The 22,742-nt window shown below is 49.2% G+C and overlaps 2 protein-coding genes across 10 annotated transcripts; both read left to right on the top strand.

The window, feature by feature from the left end:
* The first annotated feature begins 2,511 nt into the window (after positions 1–2,511).
* LOC122692466 (sialic acid-binding Ig-like lectin 8) lies at positions 2,512–13,790 on the top strand. Of its 6 annotated transcripts, none has more exons than XM_043900049.1 (7): positions 2,512–3,024; positions 3,227–3,505; positions 3,732–3,779; positions 6,910–7,167; positions 7,382–7,475; positions 7,727–7,834; positions 13,716–13,790. In XM_043900049.1, exons 1-6 carry the CDS (start codon positions 2,589–2,591, stop codon positions 7,824–7,826), a joined length of 1,215 nt encoding a protein of 404 aa, XP_043755984.1. In that variant the 5' UTR covers positions 2,512–2,588; the 3' UTR covers positions 7,827–7,834; positions 13,716–13,790. The 6 variants fall into 6 exon arrangements, with proteins under 6 accessions (XP_043755984.1, XP_043755988.1, XP_043755986.1 ...); XM_043900053.1 differs by lacking the exon at positions 13,716–13,790 and adding an exon at positions 8,165–8,688 and having other exon boundaries at positions 3,227–3,313; XM_043900051.1 differs by lacking the exon at positions 13,716–13,790 and adding an exon at positions 8,165–8,688 and having other exon boundaries at positions 7,754–7,834.
* Positions 13,791–13,832: 42 nt separating this feature from the next.
* LOC122692471 (sialic acid-binding Ig-like lectin 14) lies at positions 13,833–21,628 on the top strand. Of its 4 annotated transcripts, XM_043900061.1 has the most exons (7): positions 13,833–13,895; positions 14,145–14,208; positions 14,272–14,655; positions 14,841–15,119; positions 15,314–16,910; positions 17,264–17,399; positions 17,579–17,895. In XM_043900061.1, exons 2-5 carry the CDS (start codon positions 14,172–14,174, stop codon positions 15,529–15,531), a joined length of 918 nt encoding a protein of 305 aa, XP_043755996.1. In that variant the 5' UTR covers positions 13,833–13,895; positions 14,145–14,171; the 3' UTR covers positions 15,532–16,910; positions 17,264–17,399; positions 17,579–17,895. The 4 variants fall into 4 exon arrangements, with proteins under 4 accessions (XP_043755996.1, XP_043755999.1, XP_043755998.1 ...); XM_043900064.1 differs by lacking the exon at positions 13,833–13,895 and having other exon boundaries at positions 14,074–14,208; positions 15,009–15,119; XM_043900063.1 differs by lacking the exons at positions 13,833–13,895; positions 17,579–17,895 and adding an exon at positions 20,586–21,628 and having other exon boundaries at positions 14,081–14,208.
* The last annotated feature ends 1,114 nt before the right edge of the window (positions 21,629–22,742 follow it).

Here is a 22,742-nt window from a genome sequence, read left to right as displayed (position 1 = left end):
GTGTCCTGATCGACTGTAGCCCGCCAGGCTCCTCCGTCCATGGGATCTCCCAGGCAAGAAGTGGGTTGCCATTTCCTTCTCCAGGGGATCTTACCAACCCAGGGATCAAACCTGCGTCTCCTGCATTGGCAGCCAGATTCTTTGCCACTGAACCACCTGGGAAGCCCGGACAGAGTTCAGCCAGATGTTAAGGTACTTATTCAAATTGCAAAGTTCCTTTGTAATTCTATGTATTGGCCAAAGGCAATTAGAAATTGAATATTTTTTAAAGATGCAGTTTACAGTTACATGAAATGTAAAATGAATTGAAATGTATGTAAGTCCTGTATAGTGAGCACATTAAAATATTGCTTAAAGAAATGAAAGAAGACCTAAATAAATGGAGCTATGTACCATGTTCATGGATTGGAAGACTCAATATTGCTAGGAGATCAGATGGATAAATTCAGTGCAATCTCAAATTCTGAGTGAGAGCTTTGGTAGAACTTGATGCGTTGGATTCTAAATTGTGCATGGAATATATTGCATCATAGGTCATAAGAGCTGGGAAGGAGCTTAACACGATTTTACACAATCCTCTTATTTGTAGGTGCCCTTGGTGTTACAAAGTCCCAGGCCCTAGAAAGGGGACCACAGATACTTTCAGTATTGAAGAGGAATGCTTTAGTGTGTTCTTCAGACCCAGCATACTTTCGTGAGGATTGAATGAGATGTCTTTCATTCTATTTTCACTCTTTTCATTGTAGTTAAGAAGAGCAGTTCATGGAAAGGAGTACAGGTGGCTTGGGGAGAAGGGAATAGAGAAGCATCTTGGAAAATGGCAGAGGGGATAAAAAGACTCGGTATCTAAGGAAAGGATTGTGCATTATAAACTCAAGAGAAGACAAAGCAACATGTCTCAAAAATAAAGAAAGCAAACAATGGGAATGTCGTAAGACATTATGAAAACCGACAATAAGCCCATTTAATGAGCCTCCTCTCCAATGCCTGTCCTACTTTCCCATCACTTCCCACCCACAAGATTCACAAGAGAAACATTCTTCCCCATATTCAGGAGCAAGACTCTCGCCCAGCAAATCCTGATGGTTCCCAGTGGTAGATGGTTCCCAGTCTGGTCATCCTAATTCTTTGTGTCCTGAGCACCAAAGCCCCCCAGCAGAGGGGTTTTGCATGAGCAAAGCCGGAGACGCAGGGCAGAGCCTGTCATGTACTGGGCCAGTGAGAGGAAGTAACTCTGGGAAAAGGGGAAAGGGCTGTGTGGCAACCAGTCATGGAGGCCATGAGGGCAACTGTGGTAACCCTACATCCCCAACCCACAAAAAAATAACAGCTGCCTTCGAGTGTTCACCATATTATAGACATTCTGGGTTAAGCACACTCTCCTACTTACTTCTGGTGACCACCCACCCTGAGGCTCCTGGTCACACCCCTCCCGCCAACCCTAGTTTTCTAGTTTCCCGATGCCCCGGCCAGCTCCCTGCCGGAGGGTAAGGAGAAAGTCTTGGTGTGTCATGCTCACCTTGCTCTCTCCACCATACATCCCTGTGCTTTCAGAGGAACGAAGGACAGGACAAATGAAGGAAATCTGTCTCCCCATATTGACAAGAAACATGACTAGAACTTAAGGATTCAGAAAGTTTGAAATGAGATGTCAGAAGATACATGGTGCAAGTACTAAGCATGAAACGCTGATGTCGTTATCCTAACGTGAGCTGGAGAAGGTTTTTCGCTGTTGTCGTTGTTCGTTTGTTTTGTTTTAGCCATGCGGTGCAGCTTGCAGGGATCTTAATTTCCCACCCAGGGATTTGAACCCTAGCCCTGGGCAGTGATAATCCTAACCACTGGACCACCAGGGAATTGCCTGGGTGAGTTTTTGATGCCAATGGCATTAAGAAGGAGCACTTCATAAAGAGCAAAGGTTTAATTCACTGTCCCCCTCAAATATAAAATTCTAAACACGTATGCATCTACAAATGGAGCCTCAAAATACATAAAACAAACATTCACAGAATTACAGTTCCTCTTCACAGGGAGCTCCGAATGCTGGGACACTTACTGTGTCTCCACTGGACGGTGCCTCGGGGGTGTGTGACCTCACTACGTGGGCACTGAGGGAGGGTGGACAGTGGACCTCCTCGCCCCCCACCTCCCATGTCCTCAGGTCCCACCCTGGCTGGACCGATCTTCACAAACACCTACTAGCTGTGACTCAGGGGATCTGGCCAGAAGGGACTCTTCGTCGCTTTGCAGAAAATGACCCCCGAGGGAAAGGGCATTGACAGAGAGGCATGAGGTGGGGCTCTGGCCCAGCATGGGATGTGAATCTGTGCAAGTCTCTCACCTTCCTTGGCCCAGCGTCCCCAGGAATGGACATGAGGTGGTGGGTGGGTGGTGGATTCCTCAGGTCTCTTCCTCTGCCAACGTTCTCTGGCGTGAAGTTCCTCTTCTGACAGAGGTTCCTTCTGACCTCATCCTCGTCTTCCTGCTGTTGCCTCCTCTAGATCTCGCAACTTTCACTCCATTTCCTGCGAAAGGAACCTTGAGAAAGAGGCTTGCCCTGAGGCAATCTGCCACTGCCAACCACAGACATGCTGCTACTGCCGCTGCTGGTGGCCCTGCTCTGGCGGAGGGAGGCAGCCAGGGGCCAGATGGGGCCTGGGGAGAATTACAAGCTGCAGCTGCCGGAGCTGGTGACGGTGGAGGAGGGCCTGTGCGTCCACGTGCCCTGCTCCTTCTCCTACCCCTGGAATGTCTGGGGCATCTTTACCTCAACTCTGGGCTACTGGTTTCGGGAAGGGGCTGCAACATCCAAGGATGCTCCCGTGGCTACAAACAACCCAGACCGAGAAGTGCAGGAGGAGACCCAGGGGCGATTCTATCTCCTCGGGGACACCCGGGCCTACAACTGCTCCTTGGAGATCAGAGACGCCAGGAGGAGGGACAGCGGTTCCTACTTTTTTCGGATGGAACGAGGAAGTGTGGAAAACAATTACAGGTCTAACCAGCTCTCCTTGCATGTGACAGGTAAGGCGGGCTGTGGGGGGAAGTCCAGGAGAGGTCGCAGGGAGGGTCCCAGGGCAGGGCTGGGATGGGAGCCCCTCCTGGGAGGGGGTCTGGGGTAAAGTGGCGGCCCAGGGGGAGAGGCTGGACCGAAGCCTGAGGCTTCTCTGGGGGCTGCACCTCAAACCCTCCTCCCGATCCCCTGTCTCCCCCCTCTTCTCACCAGCCCTCAACCACACACCTGACATCCTCATTTCGGGGACCCTGGTGTCCGGCCACCCCGGGAATCTGACCTGCGTTGTGCCCTGGGCCTGTAAGCAGGGCACGCCCCCCATCTTCTCCTGGAAGGGGGCCACCGTCTCTTCCCATGTTCTCACAACAGCCCTCTCCTCGGTGCTCACTCTCACTCCACGGCCCCAGGACCACGGCACCATGCTCACTTGTCAGGTGACCTTGCCTGGAGCTGAAGTGACCACAACAAGGGTCGTCCGCCTCAACGTGTCCTGTGAGAGCTGGGCCAGGATGCCTGGGTCCCTGATGGGGTCCGGAGGGCAGAGGGGAAGGGGGCACCAGGGCCTCAGACATCAGATTCTGGAATCCAGGCTGGGAGGGGGTCAGAAGGGCGCCCGCCCCCCCACCCTTTCCCAATTTCTGCAGCTCCTGGGGACACTGGGCCCATGTCCACCAAGGCCTCACCATTGACGTGGATCCACCATGTCTCTCTGTCCCAGACCCACCACAGAACTTGACTGTGACTGTCTTCCAAGGAAACAGCACAGGTATGAAGGAGGGCCCCCCGCCCCGGGCTGTCAGGGGCAAGGCTGCTTCCAGCTCAGGGCTGGGCTGGGCTCTGCTGGTCCCTGCCTCACTCTGGACCCACCCCAGTGACCAAAGCCCCCCAGTGGGTGAGCCCAGTGGTCCCTGCCCCTCCTCTGCCCCCATGGCCACTCTGCCAGCTGTCCCCACCGGCCCCTCACTCCCCTGGGACTTGTCCACTTCCTCTTCTGCTCCCCAAGAGCAGGGCGACATCCCCAGGGCAAAGTCCACCCCTCAAAGCGCCTCACCATCCACGACCTGACTCCTCCAGCTCTGCTGTTTATTTTCTCCCAATAGTTGTACATTAAAAAAAATTTTTTATTTAAATAGTTTTACATTTTAAATTTTATTTTTGGCTGCACTGGGTCTTCGTTGCTGCACAGGCTTTTCTCTACTTGTGGCGAGCAGGGGCTACTCTCTGCTTTTGGTGTAGGGCTTCTCACTGTGGTGGCTTCTCTTGTTGCAGAGCACTGATTCTAGGTGTGTAGGCTGCAGTAGTTGCGGTACGTGAGCTCAGGAGTTGCGGCTCCCGGGCTCTAGAGCACAGGATCAGTAGTTGTAGCACACGGGCTTAGTTGCCCTGCAGCATGTGGGATCCCCCCGGACCAGGTATCAAACTCACGTTTCCTGCATTGGCAGGTGGATTCTTCACTGCTGGACCACCAGGGAACTCCTCTCCCAATAGTTTGTAATTTACATCTATTTTGACAGGTTATGTATTGTTGTTCAGTCGCTCAGTTGTGTCCAACTCTTTGCGACCCCATGAACTGTAGCACGTCAGGCTTCCCTGTCCTTCACTATCTCCTGGGGTTTTCGCAAACTCATGTCTATTGAGTCAGTGATGCCATCTAACCATCTCATCCTCTGTCACCCCCTTCTCCTCCTGCCTTCAGTCATTCTCAGGTCTTTTCCATTGAATTTGCTCTTCGCATCAGGTGGCTGAAGTATTTGAGCTTCTGCTTCAGCATCAGTCCTTCCAATGAATATTCAGGGTTGCTTTCCTTTAGGATTGACTGATTTGATCTCCTTGCAGTCCAAAGGATTCTCAAGAGTCTTCTCTAGCACCACAGTTCGAAAGCATCAATTCTTCAGTGCTCAGCCTTCTTTATGGTCCAACTCACATCTGTACATGACTAGTGGAGAAACCATAGCTTTGACTATATGGACCTTTGTCGGCAAAGTGATGTCTCCGCTTTTTAATATGCTGTCTAGGTTTGTCATATGTATTTCACATGATCAGAAATTCAAAATGTTCATCAGAGTCTGTCCTCAGATGCCCAGTCCCCTTGTGGAAAGTCACCTGTGTCCATGAGCTGCTCTGAGCCTTGGTTTGCTTGCCCAAAGCATCTCAGGCATCCTTTGATAGCAGTAGTTCAGACATCCCTATTCTTCTTCAGGACTGTAGAGTACTCCAGCTCATAGATGGATTCTGAGTTCTTGTGCATCAGTGGGAAATTGTGGTGTTTGTTTTATTCTACCAACTGAAACACTGCACTAGTAATCTTGTAACTATTGTAATATTCTTTTATGTTCTTTCCATTGTGCTTTATCATGGGATATTGAATATAGTGGGCTTCCCTGGTGGCTCAGAATCCACCTGCAATGTGGAAGACCTGGGTTCGATCCCTGGGTTGGGAAGAAGCCCTGGAGGAGGGCATGCCAACCCACTCCAGTATTCTTGCCTTGAGTATCTCCATGGACAGAGGAACCTGGCAGGCTATAGTCCCTGGGATCGCAAAGAGTCAAACATGACTGAGCGACTGAGCATACACACGCAGTGATTTTTACAGTGCTTAGATGGATAGGCTACTCACTCCAGTATTCTTGGGCTTCCCTAGTGGTTCAGATGGTAAGGAATCTGCCTGCAATGTGGGAGACCTGGGTTCAAGCCCTGGATTGGGAAGACCCCTGGAGAAGAGTATGGCAACCCACTCCAGTATTCTTGCCTGGAGAATCCCACAAACAGAAGAACCTGGTTGGCTAGTCCATAGAGTCTCAAAGAGTTGGACACGACTGAAGCAACTTAGCATGTATGCATACCCACAGCTACATTTATCAATCACATTTGCTTCTCCTACTTTGAGTTTAAAAAAACAAATGCCACTATTTGTCCTGTGGCCTCATTTCTGAAGGCCCCCCCACACACCCACCCTAACCCCTTCCCTCCAGCCTTGCAAGTCTATGTGCTTTTCCCCGATATGCACAGGCTTTGGTCATCTTTGCAAGCTCTGTTCCTCCTTCCTTTAATGCCCTTCCAACCCTTCATCATCATCTTGCCATCCCTGCTTTCCTTTCACACTTGACTGCACATGCTGCCTTCTCCAGGAAGCCCTCCTGGACCTGACAGTAGCATTCACATTGCCTTACTCAGGGGCTCCTGCCACCCAGCGTCACTGCCACAATAAGTAATATATGGTGTTGTGAGCCCCTGTCCCTGGGCCCAAGCTCCTCACCAGACTGTTTCTAAGAGTGAGCCTCCTTGTTGTGTAGCTGCTATCACTAAGTCATGTCTTAACTCTTTTGTGACCGCATGGACTTTAGCCCACCAGGCTCCACTGTTCATGGGATTCTCCAGGAAAGAATACTTGAGTGGGTTGCCATTTCCTCCTCCAGGGGATCTTCCCGACCCAGGGATTGAACCCACATCTCCTGTACTGGTTCTTTACCTGGTGGGTTCTTTACCGCTGAGCCACCAGGGAAGCCTGAGCCTCCTTGGAGGCAGCTTGTTAAATCAGTAAATTGGCGTCAAGTGAAACCATGAATAAGGGACAAGAGGTTTCAGGGTCAATGTGGGTTCTAAGCGAAGGGCACATGGAATTAACGGCAGGGCTGACAGCACTTACAGGTGTCCTGTGTAGGCCAAGAGCCTCCCTGCTTGCTTCGTGGGGGCTGGATCCATGAGGCAGAGCCCCTTGGCGCCCAGACTGAGCACACAGTAGTGACCACGCTCACGCGCTCTCTCTGGATCCCTCTCACAGAGTCTTTGGTTCTCCCAGTGTCTGTGGGCCGCTCCCTCTCAGCCCTCCTCCAGGTACATCTTCCTCTTCCTCCCAGTCTCTGGGTCTCTCTGACCCTCGGTCTCCTTTTCTCTAGCATCCAAAGCCCAGGAGAACGGATCCTCTCTTTCAGTCCGGGAGGGCCAGTCCCTGCGCCTGGTCTGCGTCGTCGACAGCAACCCCCCTGCCAGGATCAGCTGGGCCCGGGGGAGCCTGACCCTGAGCGCCTCGCCACCCAGCCACCCGGAAGTGCTGGAGCTGCCGCGGGTGCTCATGGGAGACGAAGGGGAGTTCACCTGCCGAGCTCAGCACGCCCTGGGTTCCCAGCACGTCTCTCTGAGGGTCTCGCTGCAGAGTGAGTGTCCAGGGGCTGCCCGCGGGGGCCCACCCCCGCCCGCAGGCCCTGAGTGCTCCCGACGACAACTGCTGGACCGGCAGGTGGCGGGGTGGGGGAGGCGGGCACGTGGGGTCCCGGGAGCCTGGAAGGCCAGGGTCGGCAGTCCACCAGGGAGCGGGAGGATGAGGCCGAGGACCAGCGGGTGACCCGGGCCTCGTCCACTCTCCCGCAGGGCGGTCCGCGCGCCCGGCAGACGCGGTCCTTGTGGCCATCTGGGAAGCGGCTGTCAAGACCCTGCTCCTCCTCCTCTGTCTCCTGGGCCTCCTGTGAGCACTGCCCCGGGGGAGGAGGCTGAGGGGAGGGCAGGAGGCTGAGGGGAAGGAGGGTGGGCAGGGGCACCTGAGGATTCCGCTTGGGGACCGGCCTCACCCCCGCCCACTGTCAGGATGGAGGTCCCTGCCGTGCTCCAGGAGGTATGTGGGGACAACCGCCCTGTCCCACGGCCACCCCTCCTGGCCTTGAACCACGGCTGGGGGCTGGGTGAATCCGCATCCCCGTTGAATCCCAATCTGAAAAGACTGCAAGAGCCTGGTCTGTCCTGCAGAGTGAGGTGCTGCACAAGGACGTCAGCCAGACCAGCAGGGGGCGTGTCAGAGGCAAAAGAAATCCACCTTTAACCCCTCAGGTGAGTGATGGGGCACCTCACCACCCTACATCCCAGTGCACACCTCCGCCAGGATGGCTCCTGGGATTGCTACACTCGGGGCGGCCAAAACTCAGCTGCCATTTCCCTCCACAAACTCTTTTCTCTACTGGGTTCCCTGTCACACTGATGACAAGGCAGCCCTCATCACTTAGGCCAGAAGCTGCAGGGGTGTGAGAACTGTTAGAAGGTGGGGCTGGGTGAGGGGGTTGGGGCTTGGTTGGAGGAGCACAATGTCCTTTATTTAACCTTCACCCCTTCTACGGATCCAACAAATCACTAAACGCTCCCCGACCTTCCTCCTAAGCACAGCTCATCTTGAAGCCTGTCTCCTCCTGGTCCTGACCCTGGTCCTTCCAGCAGCCTCATCTCTTCCCTGAGTCACTGAACCCACCCACCTCCTGCTTCCTCTCGCTGGGAAACACGGCCCTCGGGTCAGAGGACTCACCAGAGATGGTTCCGTCCACTTCCCGCACAGTCGGAGCCGCTGTGTTTCCTCCCCACGCAGGGGACGGAGGGGCCCACACTGCAGGCTGGATTCAAAGTCCTGGCCGGCTCTTCCCTGCTGACGCTCCACCCAGAGTTTCTGTTTCGGATGATGAAAGCATTCTGGAAATCGACAGTGATGATGGTTGCACTAACATGGTGATGTTCTTACTGCCACTCAGGTGTAACATGTTATTGTTTAGTTACTGAGTCATGTCCATTTTCTTCAACGCCATGGACTGTAGCTGCCAGGCTCCTCTGTCCATGGGATTCTCCAGGCAAGAATACTGCAGTGGGGACCTTAACAGAACCATCACAAGCAAAGAAATCGAAACTGTAATCAGAAATCTTCCAGCAAACAAAAGCCCAGGACCAGATGGATTCACAGCTGAATTCTACCAAAAATTTAGAGAAGAGCTAACACCTATCTTACTCAAACTCTTCCAGAAAATTGCAGAAGGTAAACTTCCAAACTCATTCTATGAGGCCACCATCACCTTAATTCCAAAACCAGACAAAGATGCCACAAAAAAAGAAAACTACAGGCCAATATCACTGATGAACATAGATGCAAAAATCCTTAACAAAATTCTAGCAAACAGAATCCAACAACATATTAAAAAAATCATACATCATGACCAAGTGGGCTTTATCCCAGGAATGCAAGGATTTTTTAATATCCGCAAATCAATCAATGTAATACACCACATTAACAAATTGAAAGATAAAAACCATATGATTATCTCAATAGATGCAGAAAAAGCCTTTGACAAAATTCAACATCCATTTATGATTAAAACTCTCCAAAAAGCAGGAATAGAAGGAACATACCTCAACATAATAAAAGCTATATATGACAAACCCACAGCAAGCATCACCCTCAATGGTGAAAAATTGAAAGCATTTCCCCTAAAATCAGGAACAAGACAAGGGTGCCCACTCTCACCACTACTATTCAACATAGTGTTGGAAGTTTTGTCCACAGCAATCAGAGCAGAAAAAGAAGTAAAAGGAATCCAGATAGGAAAAGAAGAAGTGAAACTCTCTCTGTTTGCAGATGACATGATCCTCTACATAGAAAACCCTAAAGACTCTACCAGAAAATTACTAGAGCTAATCAACGAATATAGTAAAGTTGCAGGATATAAAATTAACACACAGAAATCCCTTGCATTCCCATACACTAACAATGAGAAAACAGAAAGAGAAGTTAAGGAAACAATACCATTCACCATTGCAAGAAAAACAATAAAATACTTAAGAGTATATCTACCTAAAGAAGCAAAAGACCTATACATAGAAAACTATAAAACACTGATAAATAAATCAAAGAGGACACAAACAGATGGAGAAATATACTGTGTCCATGGATTGGAAGGATCAATATTGTCAAAATGACCATAATACCCAAAGCAATCTATAGATTCAATGCAATCCCTATCAAGCTACCAACGGTATTTTTCACAGAACTAGAACAAATAATTTCACAATTTGCATGGAAATACAAAAAACCTTGAATAGCCAAAGTAATCTTGAGAAAGAAGAATGGAACTGGAGGAATCAACCTGCCTGACTTCAGACTATACTACAAAGCCACAGTCATCAAGACAGTATGGTACTGGCACAAAGACAGAAATATAGATCAGTGGAACAGAACAGAAAGCCCAGAGATAAATCCACGAACCTATGGACACCTTATCTTCGACAAAGGAGGCAAGAATATACAATGGAAAAAAGACAACCTCTTTAACAAGTGGTGCTGGGAAAACTGGTCAACCACTTGTAAAAGAATGAAACTAAAACACTTTCTAACACCATACACAAAAGTAAACTCAAAATGGATTAAAGATCTAAATGTAAGACCAGAAACTAAAACTCCTAGAGGAGAACATAGGCAAAACACTCTCTGACATAAATCACAGCAGGATCCTCTATGACCCATCTCCCAGAATATTGGAAATAAAAGCAAAACTAAACAAATGGGACCTAATTAAACTTAAAAGCCTTTGCACAACGAAGGAAACTATAAGCAAGGTGAAAAGACAGCCCTCAGATTGGGAGAAAATAATAGCAAACGAAGCAACAGACAAAGGATTAATCTCAAAAATATACAAGCAACTCCTGCAGCTCAATTCCAGAAAAATAAATGACCCAATCAAAAAATGGGCCAAAGAACTAAACAGACATTTCTCCAAAGAAGACATACAGATGGCTAACAAACACATGAAAAGATGCTCAACATCACTCATTATCAGAGAAATGTGAATCAAAACCACAATGAGGTACCATTACAGCCAGTCAGGATGGCTGCTATCCAAAAGTCTACAAGCAATAAATGCTGGAGAGGGTGTGGAGAAAAGGGAACCCTCTTACACTGTTGGTGGGAATGCAAACTAGTACAGCCACTATGGAAAACAGTGTGGAGATATCTTAAAAAACTGGAATTACAACTGCCATATGACCCAGCAATCCCTCTTCTGGGCATACACACTGAGGAAACCAGATCTGAAAGAGACACGTGCACCCCAATGTTCATCGAAGCACTGTTTATAACAGCCAGGACATGGAAGCAACCTAGATGCCCATCAGCAGACAAATGGATAAAGAAGCTGTGGTACATATACACCATGGAATATTACTCAGCCATTAAAAAGAATTCATTTGAATCAGTTCTAATGAGATGGATAAAACTGGAGCCCATCATACAGAGTGAAGTAAGCCAGAAAGATAAAGACCAATACAGTATATTAGCATATACATATGGAATTTAGAAAGATGGTAACGATAACCCTATATGCAAAACAGAAAAAGAGACACAGATGTACAGAACAGACTTTTGGACTCTGTGGGAGGAGGTGAAGGTGGGATGTTTAGAGAGAACAGCATTGAAACATGTATATTATCAAGGGTGAAACGGATCACCAGCCCAGGTTGGATGCATGAGACGGGTGCTCGGGGCTGGTGCACTGGGAGGACCCAGGGGGATCGGGTGGAGAGGGAGGTGGGAGGGGGGATCGGGATGGGGAATACATGTGGGTCCATGGCTGATAGATGTCAATGTATGGTAAAGACCACTACAATATTGTAAAGTAATTAGCCTCCAACTAATAAAAATACATGGAAAAAATAAATAAATAAAATGCTGCTAAAAAAAAAAAAAGAATACTGCAGTGGGTTGCCATGCCCTCCTCCAGGGGATCTTCCTGACCCAGAGATCGAACCCAAGTCTCCTGCTTGGCAGGCAGATTCTTTACCACTGAGCTACCTGGGATTCCCCAAAGTGTCCCCTATGCAGTCTTAAAAATAATTTTTATTCTATGAATATTTTACTGAAATAAAGGGAATGAGGAGCACTTCTGTCATCACGGGCTGTCATTATGTGGACCAAAACTTTTAAAAATATATGAAAAATAAAATTAGTCCACATCAGCTGCTGACATGTTTGGAGGAAAATCACACAAGGAAAGGAGCAGAATCCCAATGGCTGTTACAACAGAATCAGCCCTAAAGTGTTAGCCTCTCAGTCGTGTCCAGCTCTTTTTGACCCCGTGGACTGTAGCCTGCCATGCCCCTCTGTCCATAAGGAATCTCCAGGCAAGAATACTGGAGCGGGGTGCCGCTCCCTTCTCCAGGGGATCTCCCCCACCCAGGGAGCGAACCCAGGTCTCCTGCATTGCAAGTGGATTCTTTACTTTCTGAACCACCAGGAGACCCCAGAAAGATCCAGGGCAGCAAGAAAGAGCTGTGGCAAGAGTGCTGGGCACCCCAGGCAGGAAGTAATGCTTCGATGGCCCAGGGAGATCATGTAGACAGGGAGTGTATATTTAGATCAATTGTGATCCAATTTCTTTTCTCTTTAAAAATCTTTATTTATATATTTGCCCAGCCAGGTCTTAGTTGCATGTGGGATCTTCAGGGACAGCATGTGACTCTTAGTTGTAGCCCGTGGGATCTAGCTCCCTGACTGGGGTATCGAACCCAGACCCCCAGTCTAGGGATCAGGGAGTTTAGCCACTGCACCACCAGGGAAGTACCTGAAATTTTTTAGTGGAGGTGGTAAGTGAGGGAAAAAGAGGAGCTAAGATGATGTTGAAATGTTTCTCCTGAACAATTGGGTAGATGGAGTTGTGTTACGTGGAGGGCTTCAGAGAGTAGGACTTTGAAATGCCGTGTTTTTCCTGCGAAGCCCTTAGGTATGCAACTGTGATGCCAGGGAGAGAGCTGGACAGGAATGTCTAGAGATCAGGAGAGGGGTCCAAGATAAACACCTTCAAACATATAGTTAGTGTAAGTTGATCACAGCCGCGGTTAAGTCAGGGGGGCAGCAAGTCAGTGAGATGGTAAGATAATGGTACTTCCTCGGAAATTAAATATATTATTAGCATGATCCAGCCATTCCACCTCTGACTATCTCCAAGGAGATTGAGAGGATGGACTCTTGGAGACATTAGCACACTCGTGTTTCTGGTAGTGTGTTCACAACAGCCAGACAACGGAAGCAATCCAAGTGCCCCTCAGCCGATGAACAGATCAACAAAACCATGGGCAATTATTCGGCCTGGAAAAGGAAGGACTGTCTATTCATTTCTACCTCTGCTGGGTCTTTGTTGCTGCACGTGGCTTTGTCTGGTTGCAGCCAGCTAGGGTTTCAGTCTAGTTGTGGTGTATGGATTTCTCATTGTTGTAGCTTTTGTCCTTGTGTGGCCCAGTTTCCAGGGCAGGCAGGCAGGTAATTGTGTGGCACGGGCTTAGGTGCTTTCCAGCATGTAGGATGCTTCCTGGCCGAGGATCGAACCCATGTCCCCTGCATTGTCAGGCGGATTCTAAACCACTGAGCCACCAGGGAAATCCAGGAGGGAATCTCTGACACATGCCACCAGGTGGATGAACTCTAGGGACATTATGGTACCTTCAATAACCCAGTCACAGAAAGCCAAATGGTATATTATTCCACATCTACGAGGTACCAAAGGTGTCAATTTCCTAAAGACAGAAAACTAGAACTGGGGAGGCCAGGAGATGGGACAAAGAGGAATAAGGATTTGTTGTTGACAGTTTCAAGCTTCTCTGTCGGAAAAGAGTTAGTTTTTTATTGGAGTGAGAGAAATCATACTCACTTAAAAAAACCCCAGCATGCTGCCAGGACTCATGGCAGTCTCACAAGCGACAAAGCTCTAGAGCCGGCAGCTCTGTGTGTCTGGGGAGGAAGTGAGGGCCCCGGGCGGGGGGCATCTCTCGGGCGGGGACCAGGTGAGTCGGATCCCTTCTGGCCTTCAGGTCACCACCCAGAGATGCTCACCAGTGGGGGGATGCGTGAATGGGTGGTGGGCTGCTGCCTCCACTCCACTCAGGAGTCCCTTCTTGTCTTCTGCTCCAGACGCTCCCACAGACCATAAAGAGCCTGACATCTCGCAGGAATGACCACCCGAGGGTCTCCGTGAGGCTGTGACTCTCTGGGTCCAGAGAAGAGTTGAGCAGGGCCCTGGTGTAGACAGCGGAGCTCGGATGGGAGAACCTTAGGAGGCCGCCTGAGTCCCAGCCCTCAGAGTCCTCACAGGTCCAAGCTCTGGTGCTGGAGGGATGAGCCCCAGATGGGGGTCAGGACAGGGGTCCCCTGCGTGTCTGCTCCTCTCTGGGCAGGTCTCTGGGTCTCTGGGCCCAGGGGTGTCCTGTCCGCTGTTTGTGGAGGAGGAGGAGGAGGAGAAGTTCCTCTTCTGTGAAGAGTCTCGTGCTCCTCCCCGGCTTCCCACGGGTCTCCCCACAGCCCTACCTCCCTCTCGCCTTCCCCTTCTCTTTTCACACACAGGACGCCCAGACACCCTCCGGCTCAGACATGCTGCCGCTGCTGCTGCTGCCGCTGCTGTGGGCGGGTGAGTGGACGGCGGGGCGGGGGTGGGCGGGGCGGGGCTCGGCTGACCCTCGATTCCCCGCAGGGTCCCTGGCTCAGAATCCGAGATACTGGCTGGACGCGCAGCCGTCCGTGTCAGTGCAGGAGGGCCTGTGTGTCCACTTGCCCTGCTCCGTCACCTATCCCCGGGAAGGCTGGAACGACTCTGGCCCAGCTCACGGCTACTGGTTCCAGAAAAGGGTAGATTCCCATGGAGTTCCGGCAGTGGCCACAAACAACCCAGAACATGCGGTGGTCAGTGAGGCCCAGGGCCAATTCCTCCTCGTTGGAGACCCCCGGGCCTACAACTGCTCCCTGGACATCAGAGATGCTCAGAGGAGGGACACGGGGACATACATCTTTAGGTTGGAGAGAGGGCCTACTGTGAGATATAGTTATGCATTGAATCTGCTCTCCGTTCGTGTGATGGGTAAGGATGGGGTCAAGGGGAGGACACACATACAGGAGTCCTGAGGGTCCCCAGGGCAGGGTGGGAGGGGAACCCTGTCTTCTCATCCTGGGGAGGGGGGACCCAGGGATACAGGATGCTGGGGAACAGATGCTCTGAGGGGCACACAGGGGTCCCCGCTCCAGTCCTGGGTCTGCTCTATCCAGCTCTGGCAGACACACCTGACATCCACGTCCAGGGGACCCTAGCATCCGGCCGCCCCACCAACTTCACCTGTGCAGTGCCATGGGCCTGTGACAGGGGGACGCCCCCCACCTTCTCCTGGACTGGGGTCGCCCTCACCTCCCTGCACCCTGAGAGTCCCCACTCCTCAGTGCTCATCCTCACCCCGAGGCCTCAGGACCACGGCACCAACCTCACGTGTCGCGTAACCTTCCCCGGAGCTGGTGTGAGCACAGAGGTGACCATCAGGCTCAATGTGTCCTGTGAGTGGGGGCCCAAGAGCCTGGGTCCCGGATGTGGTCCTCCCCCAGGGGAGGGAGAGGCAGGGTTCTTGGTGGGAAACTCGGGGACTCTTCTTGGAGAAAAGCTGGGATGAAGACACGGAGACTTCTGCCTCACCCCTTACTCCTGACCCCCCATTACAATGCAGCAGGATTTTTATTCCTTTTTCTTCCAGACGCCCCACAGAACCTGGATATTCGGGTCTTCTGGGAAAACAGCACAGGTGTGAGGTCCCTGGGCAGCATGGAGGTCAGATGGGGGGATGCTGTGAAGACTGAACAGAATCAGGCCCCTGACCACTCACCCCTCTTGGCTCCTATGTCTCCCCTCCCCTGCCCCCCACTCTGTCCCTTGGCAGGACTCTCTCTGGGGCCACTGTGGACTCCTAGGTGACTATTCACTGTCATCTCCCCTTGTTCCCTCTCTTCCCACCTCTCCTCACCCCTCACTTTGCCATGCCATCCTTTCCCTGATTCTCTGTCTCTTTCTGACTGTGCCATCTCCACCTCCCCGGAGCAGACTGAGTTCCCAAGCTGGGTACCAGGCTCCTGGTCTTCCGTGGTGGCTCAGATGGTAAAGAATCCACCTGCAATACAGGAGACCAAGGTTCGATCCCTGGGTCAGGAAGATCCTCTGGAGAAGAGAGTGGCTACCCACTCCAGTATTCTCACCTGGAGACTTGCATGGGCAGAGGAGCCTGGCGGGCTACAGTCCATGGAGTTTCAAAGAGTCAGACATGACTGGGTGACTAACACACGCTAATACCAGCTTCCTGCCCATTTCTTCAGGAGGGCAAGGTCAAGTTCATTCACCCTGGAGTTTTCTAGCCTCCGCACTGAAGGCCCTCACAAATCTCTGTCCTGAGTGTCCTCCACTTCCTCTTGGTCAGGACCCTCCGATCTGAGTAATCAGAGTCTGCATCTCAGAAATTCCTTTGGACTGTGTCTCACTCAACCCTCCCCCAAGACTTAGTTTGCAAGCTTGACTTCCTGAAAATGCCTCATGTCCTCCCTTCCTCCACCTCCACGACCACAGCCTCAGCTCAGGCCTGCATTCTCTCTCTCACCTGGACTTGGAGCAGCCTCCCCTCTGGCCTGTCAGCCTCCAGCTGAGCCTTGTCCAGCCTGCCATAATTGGGGCCACAGAGGGGTGTCTGCAGGCCCAGAGCTGACCCTCCTCCTTCCCTCTGTGTCCCCCTTCTCTTTCATCACCTGTGTGCAGGCCTACATGTGGCCAGACCCACAAGTGTCCATGCCCGGCACATGCTCACACATCAGAGGCCACCTCCTGGGATATTATCTCCCAGGTTGAGATACAGCCAACTCTTCTTCTAACATCCATCCTTGTGTCCTGGGTTCACTGAATTGCCTCTCCTTCCCCCGCCCCGACCTCACCCCTACTTGCCCTTGCCGGTGATGAAATCTCAGAGCCACTGTCCTATATCTGGGAGGAAGGGCGGGGGTGAGGGGGAGGGCCTCTCAGCCCTGCCCTTCCTGCTCTCTCTGAGTCCCCAGTCCCCGAGATCCTGGGCAATGCCACCTCCCTGCGAGTCCGGGAGGGTCAGTCCCTGCGCCTGGTCTGTGTCGTCGACAGCAACCCCCCCGCCAATGTAAGCTGGGCCCGGGGGAGCCCGACCTTGAGCCCCTCCCAGCCTTTGGATCCTGCGGTCCTAGAGCTGCCCCAGGTGGTCTTAGGGGATGGAGGAGCGGTCACCTGCAAAGCTCAGCACCTGAGCGGCTCCGACCGCGTGTCCTTAGACCTAGTGGTACTGGGTGAGTATAAGCAACAATCCCCCAGTTCTTTGCTTTCTGGCTGCGCTGGGTTTTCACTGCTGCGTAAGATCTTTCTCTGGTTGCTTTGTTCGGGCCTCTTATTGCGGTGGGTTCTCTAGTTGCGGAGCACAGGCTCTAGGCGCTTGGGCGCAGTAGTTGTGGCACATGGGCGTAGTTGCTTTGCAGCAAGTGGGATCTTCCCAAACCAGGAATGGAATGGGTGTCCCCTGTATTGGCAGGCGGATTCCTAACCACCGAACCACCAGGGACGTCCGGATGCTGTCTTTCGGAGCTGGGGCCGTAAGCGGGGCTAAGGTGTGAACTCACACCTCGCCTCTGCCTTCCTCCTGCAGGTGTCTCCTCTTTCTGCCCCCAAGACTTTGGAGAGAGTCATGGCTCCTGGCCCCTGGTCCTCACCCTGCTGAGGGGGGCCCTGGTGGGGGCTGGTTCCCTCCTTACCTGTGGCCTCTTCTGGATCTACTACACCAGGTGAGAAGCACTTTCAAGGTGTCCCTGCATTGGGGGGAGGGGGGAAGGGACCCCTCCTGTGGCCTTCTGTCTTGTCCTTTCCAGAGCAAACCCTCCGTGAAACTGACTCCAACACATTTGGTGAAGAAACCAACAAACTGACCTCTTATTTCTGATCTGTGTTTCCCTTACGGGTTCAGAAGGACACAGGGGAGTAGGGCTAGGAGGTGTGACTAAGCCTGGTCCTTCCTGGGGGTGCTCCAGAAGTCTGTGGACAAGGAGGTGCTAGAAGACCTGGCCCAAGTCCTACCCAGGAATAACATCTCATCACATCTGGTCTCCAAGTGTCTTCCTGATCATTCTACAGGAACGGTTGGGAGGGCAAGGAGGAAACAGATGTTCTTATTACAAAATTGAACTGTGCCACATGTAATAGTTTTTCTTCTGTGTGCTTACCTTGGAGTGGTTTTGATATGCACATAATGCAACCTGTAAAAATATAATGTGCGAAAGTGTAGTTGCTCAGTCATGTCCAACTCTTTGCAATCACGTGGGCCCACCAGGCTCCTCTGTCCATGGGATTTCCCAGGCAAGAATACTGGAGTGGGTAGCCATTCCCTCCTCCAGGGGATCTTCCCAATCCAAGGATTGAACCAGGGTCTCCTGCATTGGCAGACAGGTTCTTTACCACGTAGCCACCAGGGAAGCCCCCTTGTTCCTGTTTTCTGATTTTTGGCCGTAAGGCAAGTGAGATCTCAGCTTACTGACCAGGGATCCAACCCACACCCCATGCATTGGAGGGTGAACTCTTAACCACTGGCCCATGAAGGAAGTCCCAAAGGAGATTTTTTTTTTAATTAGAAAAATTAACTATTTTATGTTTAGGCATATATGTGAATCATTTCAGTTGCTCTTCATTCTTTTATTGGAAAAACAACATCCCCTAAGGGGGCTTCCCAGGTGGCTCAGTGGTAAGGAATCCGCCTGCCAATACAGGAGACGCAGGAGACGTGGGTTCAATTCCTGGGCCAGGCAGGTCCCCTGGAGAAGAGAATAGCAACCCACTGCAGTATTTTTGCCTGGAGAGTGCCATGGACAGAGGAGCCTGGCGGGCTACAGTCCATGGGGTCGCAAACAGTTGGACAGGATTGAGCCACTAAGACTTTGACACAAGGAGGAGTAAACATTAGAGGCTTTCCCTGTGGAGGGAACATGGAAAATGGACCCACTGTGGCTCCCAGGGACCCCAAATAAACTGGAGCCAGGCAGTCATGACAGACATAGGGTTCAGTCACGTACACTGTGTTCTTAGAAAAACCACAAACAAAAACTGTAAGAATTTCTGCTTGTGCTAAGATTCCCACTTGAGAAACCGCTCAGGACATGCTCTGATGACAGCCGTCATCGGAAACTACAGGTCAGCCAGCAAGAACTTGGGGTCCGTCTGCCAGGGCCATCCAGACTGGTCCATCCAGTCTCTTTTGGCAAATCCCCTCCTGTTGCTTCTGTGGTTTGTGTTTTTCGAAGTCCCTCACCCCTTCACCTCCAAGGAACATACTTTTGGTTACAGCCAAAGGCTTCTTATCCCTGGTTTGCGAACCTTGTGAACGACAAAGCTGCCCTTTCGCTTTAAGATAACCCTGCCTCGTTTCTCAGATTTATTTGGAATTTAAGACAAGAACATAGTTCCTCTGGGCTTCCCAGCTGGCTCAGTGGAAAAGAATCCGCCTGCCGATGCAGGAGATGTGGGTTCAATTCCTGGGTCAGGAAGAGGCTCTGGAGAAGGAAATGGCAACCCACTCCAGTATTCTTGCCTGAAGAATCCCCATGGACAGAGGAGCCTGGCGGGCTACAGTTCATGGGATCACAAAAGAATCAGACACGATTTAGCAACTAAACAAAAACCAAGTATTTTCTCTATAGTATCATTTTCCTTTTACCTGAAAGTCTTTTCCTATATTTTTTTAGTGTAGGTGTGTTGGTAATGAATTTTTTCAGCCATTGTTTACCTGGAAAAGTTTTCACTTACGTCAGTTTTGGAAAGGTACTTTTATTGTATTAGGAATTCTAGGTTAAATTTTCCTCTTTTCTGTTGTTCAAATTATTTTGGCTTGCTTAGTTTCTTATGAGAATTCTGTTACTTTCATCTTTCTTTGTAGTTTATATCTTTCTCTGGCTGGTTTTAACATTTTCTCTTTTTCACTGGGTTTAAAAAATTTGATTAAGGGAATCATCTGGCTGTCCAGTGGTTAGGACTCCCCACTTTCATTGCCAAGAGCATGGGTTCAATCCCTAGTTGGGGAACTAAGATCCCACAAGCCATGAGTCATGGTTTAAAAATAAATTAAATAATTAAATTAATATGTGCCTTGATGTGTAAATGTGTATGTATGTGTGTGTGAGTGAGAAGGAGACAGAGATTATCCTACTTGGAGTGTGTTAAGTATCTTGAATCTGAAATTTTATACTTGTGATCAAATTTGTGAAATTGAAGTCAATGTTTACATATATATTTTTATTATATATATATATTTCTAGTCTTTTATATATATATGTATATGTATATATTTCTAGTCTTCCTGTCTCTATTCTCCTATTCTCCTCTGCATCTCCAAGTTTACATATGTGGTATTGCCCAATACTATCACACTATCGGCCCTGAGCATCTGTTCACCATTTCTAGTCTTTTTTCTCTATACTCTTCAGTTTGAATAGGATCTGTTCTATATCTTCAAGTTTACTGATTATTCTTCCACAATGTTGAATCAGCTCTTAGTCTCATTCAGCGAAATTCTTACCTCAGATCATTTATTTTCATCGCCAGAGGTTCATTTCCTTAGTTTTTAATCTCATATTTCTCTTTTATTGTGTTAATGTTTTCCTTTATGTCCTTGAGTATATGGATCATATTTGTAATAAATGCTTTAATGTATCTGTCTGCTAGATCTGTTTCCTCTGTCATGTCTAACCCTGAATCATTGAGTAATTTTTCTTTCATTAAGTGTCATATGTTCCTACTTCTTTATGTCTAGTAATTTTTCACTGATTGCTGGACATTGTCAATTTTATGTGGTTGATGACATGGTCTTGTATTTCTTTAAGTAATACTAGTCTTTTTCTTGATGGCAGTTATTTGCATGTTGGGTCAATATTTTAAGGGCTCTTTAATTTTTATTGAAATAACATTGATGTACAATATTGTATTAGTTTCAGGTAAACTACATAGTGATTTGACATTTGCATACATTATGAATTGATCACCACGGTAAGTCTAGTAACCACTTGTCCCAACACAAAGTTATTACGATCTCATTGACCACATTCCTTATGTTGTCTGTTGCATCCTTATGGCTTACAGTGTTTCTAAGTGGTGGTTTGCTGACCATATTCCTTATGTTGTCTGTTGCATCCTTATGGCTTACTGTGTTTCTAAGTGGTGGTTTGCTGACCATATTCCTTATGTTGTCTGCTGCATCCTTACGGCTCACTGTGTTTCTAAGTGGTGGTTTGCTGACCATATTCCTTATGTTGTCTGCTGCATCCTTACGGCTCACTGTGTTTCTAAGTGGTGGTTTGCTGACCACATTCCTTATGTTGCCTGCTGCATCCTTATGGCTTACAGTGTTTCTAAGTGGTGGTTTGCTGACCACATTCCTTATATTGCCTGCTGCATCCTTACGGCTTACAGTGTTTCTAAGTGGTGGTTTGCTGACCATATTCCTTATGTTGTCTGTTGCATCCTTACGGCTTACTGTGTTTCTAAGTGGTGGTTTGCTGACCATATTCCTTATGTTGTCTGCTGCATCCTTACGGCTTACTGTGTTTCTAAGTGGTGGTTTGCTGACCATATTCCTTATGTTGTCTGCTGCATCCTTACGGCTTACTGTGTTTCTAAGTGGTGGTTTGCTGACCATATTCCTTATGTTGTCTGCTGCATCCTTATGGCTTACTGTGTTTCTAAGTGGTGGTTTGCTGACCATATTCCTTATGTTGTCTGCTGCATCCTTACGGCTCACTGTGTTTCTAAGTGGTGGTTTGCACTTCTTGATCTCCTTTGCCTGTTTGGCCTCATCACCACCACTTCCTCCCCGCCAGCAACCACCCACTTGTTTTCTGTGAGTCCGTTTTCATTTTGTTTTGTTTGTATGCTTTCTTTTTTAGATTCCATGTACAGGATCATGTGGTAGTCGTATTTCTGTACCTGACTTATTCCACTTAGCATAATATGCCCTGAATGCATGTGTGCTAAGTCACTTCAGTCATGTCCGACTCTTTGCAGTCCTATGGATCATCACCCACCAGGCTCCTCTGTCCATGGGATTCTCCAGGCAAGAATACTAGACTGAATTGACATGCCCTTCTCCAGGGGATCTTCCTGACTTAGGGATCAAACCTGAGTCTCCTGCATTGCAGGCAGATTCTTTACCCTCTGAGCCACCAGGGAAGCCCTCCTTAATATGCTGTAGATTCATCCAAGTTGTCAAAAATGGCAAGATTTCATTTTTTATTTCTGAGTAATATTATATGTATATTATATATTCACTCATCTATCAATGGACCATTAGGCTGCTCTCATATCTTGACTACTGCAAATAATGCTGCAGTGAACATTGGTGTGCATATATATTATCAACTTATTGTTTTTGTTTTCTTTGAGTAAATACCCCGAAGTGAAATTGCTGGATCATATGGCAATTCTGTTTTTAATTTTTTGAGGAACCTCTGTATTGTTTCCCATAATGGCCACCCCAATTTACAATTCCAACAACAGTGCACAAAGGCTCCCTTCTATCCACATCTTTGTTATTTGTTGTCTTTTTTAATAACAGCTATTCTGACAGGTGTGAGGTGGGAGCTCATTCTGCTTTTGATGTGCATTCCTTGAAGATGAGTGATACTGAGCATCTTTTCTTGTGTCTCTTGGCCGTGTGTTTGTCTTCTTTGGAAAAATGTCTACTCATGTCCTCTGCCTATGTTTAGTCAGAGTGCTGGTTTTTTCTTTTTGATGTTGAGTCGCATGAGGCTTTTGTATATTTTGAATATTAACCCCTTATCGGATGTACTGTTTGCAAATATCTTCTCCCATGTAGTAGGCTGTGTTTTTGTTTTGTCCTTCACTGTGGAAAAGCATTTTAGTTTCTTAGAGTTCCGTTGATTAATTTTTGCTTTTGTTTCCCTTGCCTGAGGAGACAAAAAGATGTCTTTAAGACCAATGTCAAAGAGAGTACTGCCTATATTTTCTTCTAAGAGTTTCATGATTTCAGATCTTGCTTTTGGTATGTCTGAGACAGCAGCAGGAACAGACTGAAACACCACAGGAACATTTTCTTGTGTAGACATCACAGGTTTGATGTGTCTCAGTGG

This window comes from Cervus elaphus, chromosome 4 (genome assembly GCF_910594005.1).
Source record: "Cervus elaphus chromosome 4, mCerEla1.1, whole genome shotgun sequence".
Classification (NCBI taxonomy): domain Eukaryota; kingdom Metazoa; phylum Chordata; class Mammalia; order Artiodactyla; family Cervidae; genus Cervus; species Cervus elaphus.
The sequence above is the reverse complement of the archived record's forward strand: the minus strand, read 5'-3'. Positions and strand labels throughout refer to the sequence as shown.

Excerpts from the sequence above, each read along its gene's own strand:
- LOC122692466 (XM_043900049.1), top strand. The coding sequence starts at position 2,589 with ATGCTGCTACTGCCGCTGCTGGTGGCCCTGCTCTGGCGGAGGGAGGCA. Across the intron at positions 3,780-6,909 it reads CTTCCAAGGAAACAGCACAG|CATCCAAAGCCCAGGAGAAC; the intron begins GTATGAAGGAGG and ends CCTTTTCTCTAG. Across the intron at positions 7,168-7,381 it reads TCTGAGGGTCTCGCTGCAGA|GGCGGTCCGCGCGCCCGGCA; the intron begins GTGAGTGTCCAG and ends ACTCTCCCGCAG.
- LOC122692471 (XM_043900063.1), top strand. The coding sequence starts at position 14,172 with ATGCTGCCGCTGCTGCTGCTGCCGCTGCTGTGGGCGG. Across the intron at positions 14,209-14,271 it reads GCTGCCGCTGCTGTGGGCGG|GGTCCCTGGCTCAGAATCCG; the intron begins GTGAGTGGACGG and ends GATTCCCCGCAG. Across the intron at positions 14,656-14,840 it reads GCTCTCCGTTCGTGTGATGG|CTCTGGCAGACACACCTGAC; the intron begins GTAAGGATGGGG and ends TGCTCTATCCAG.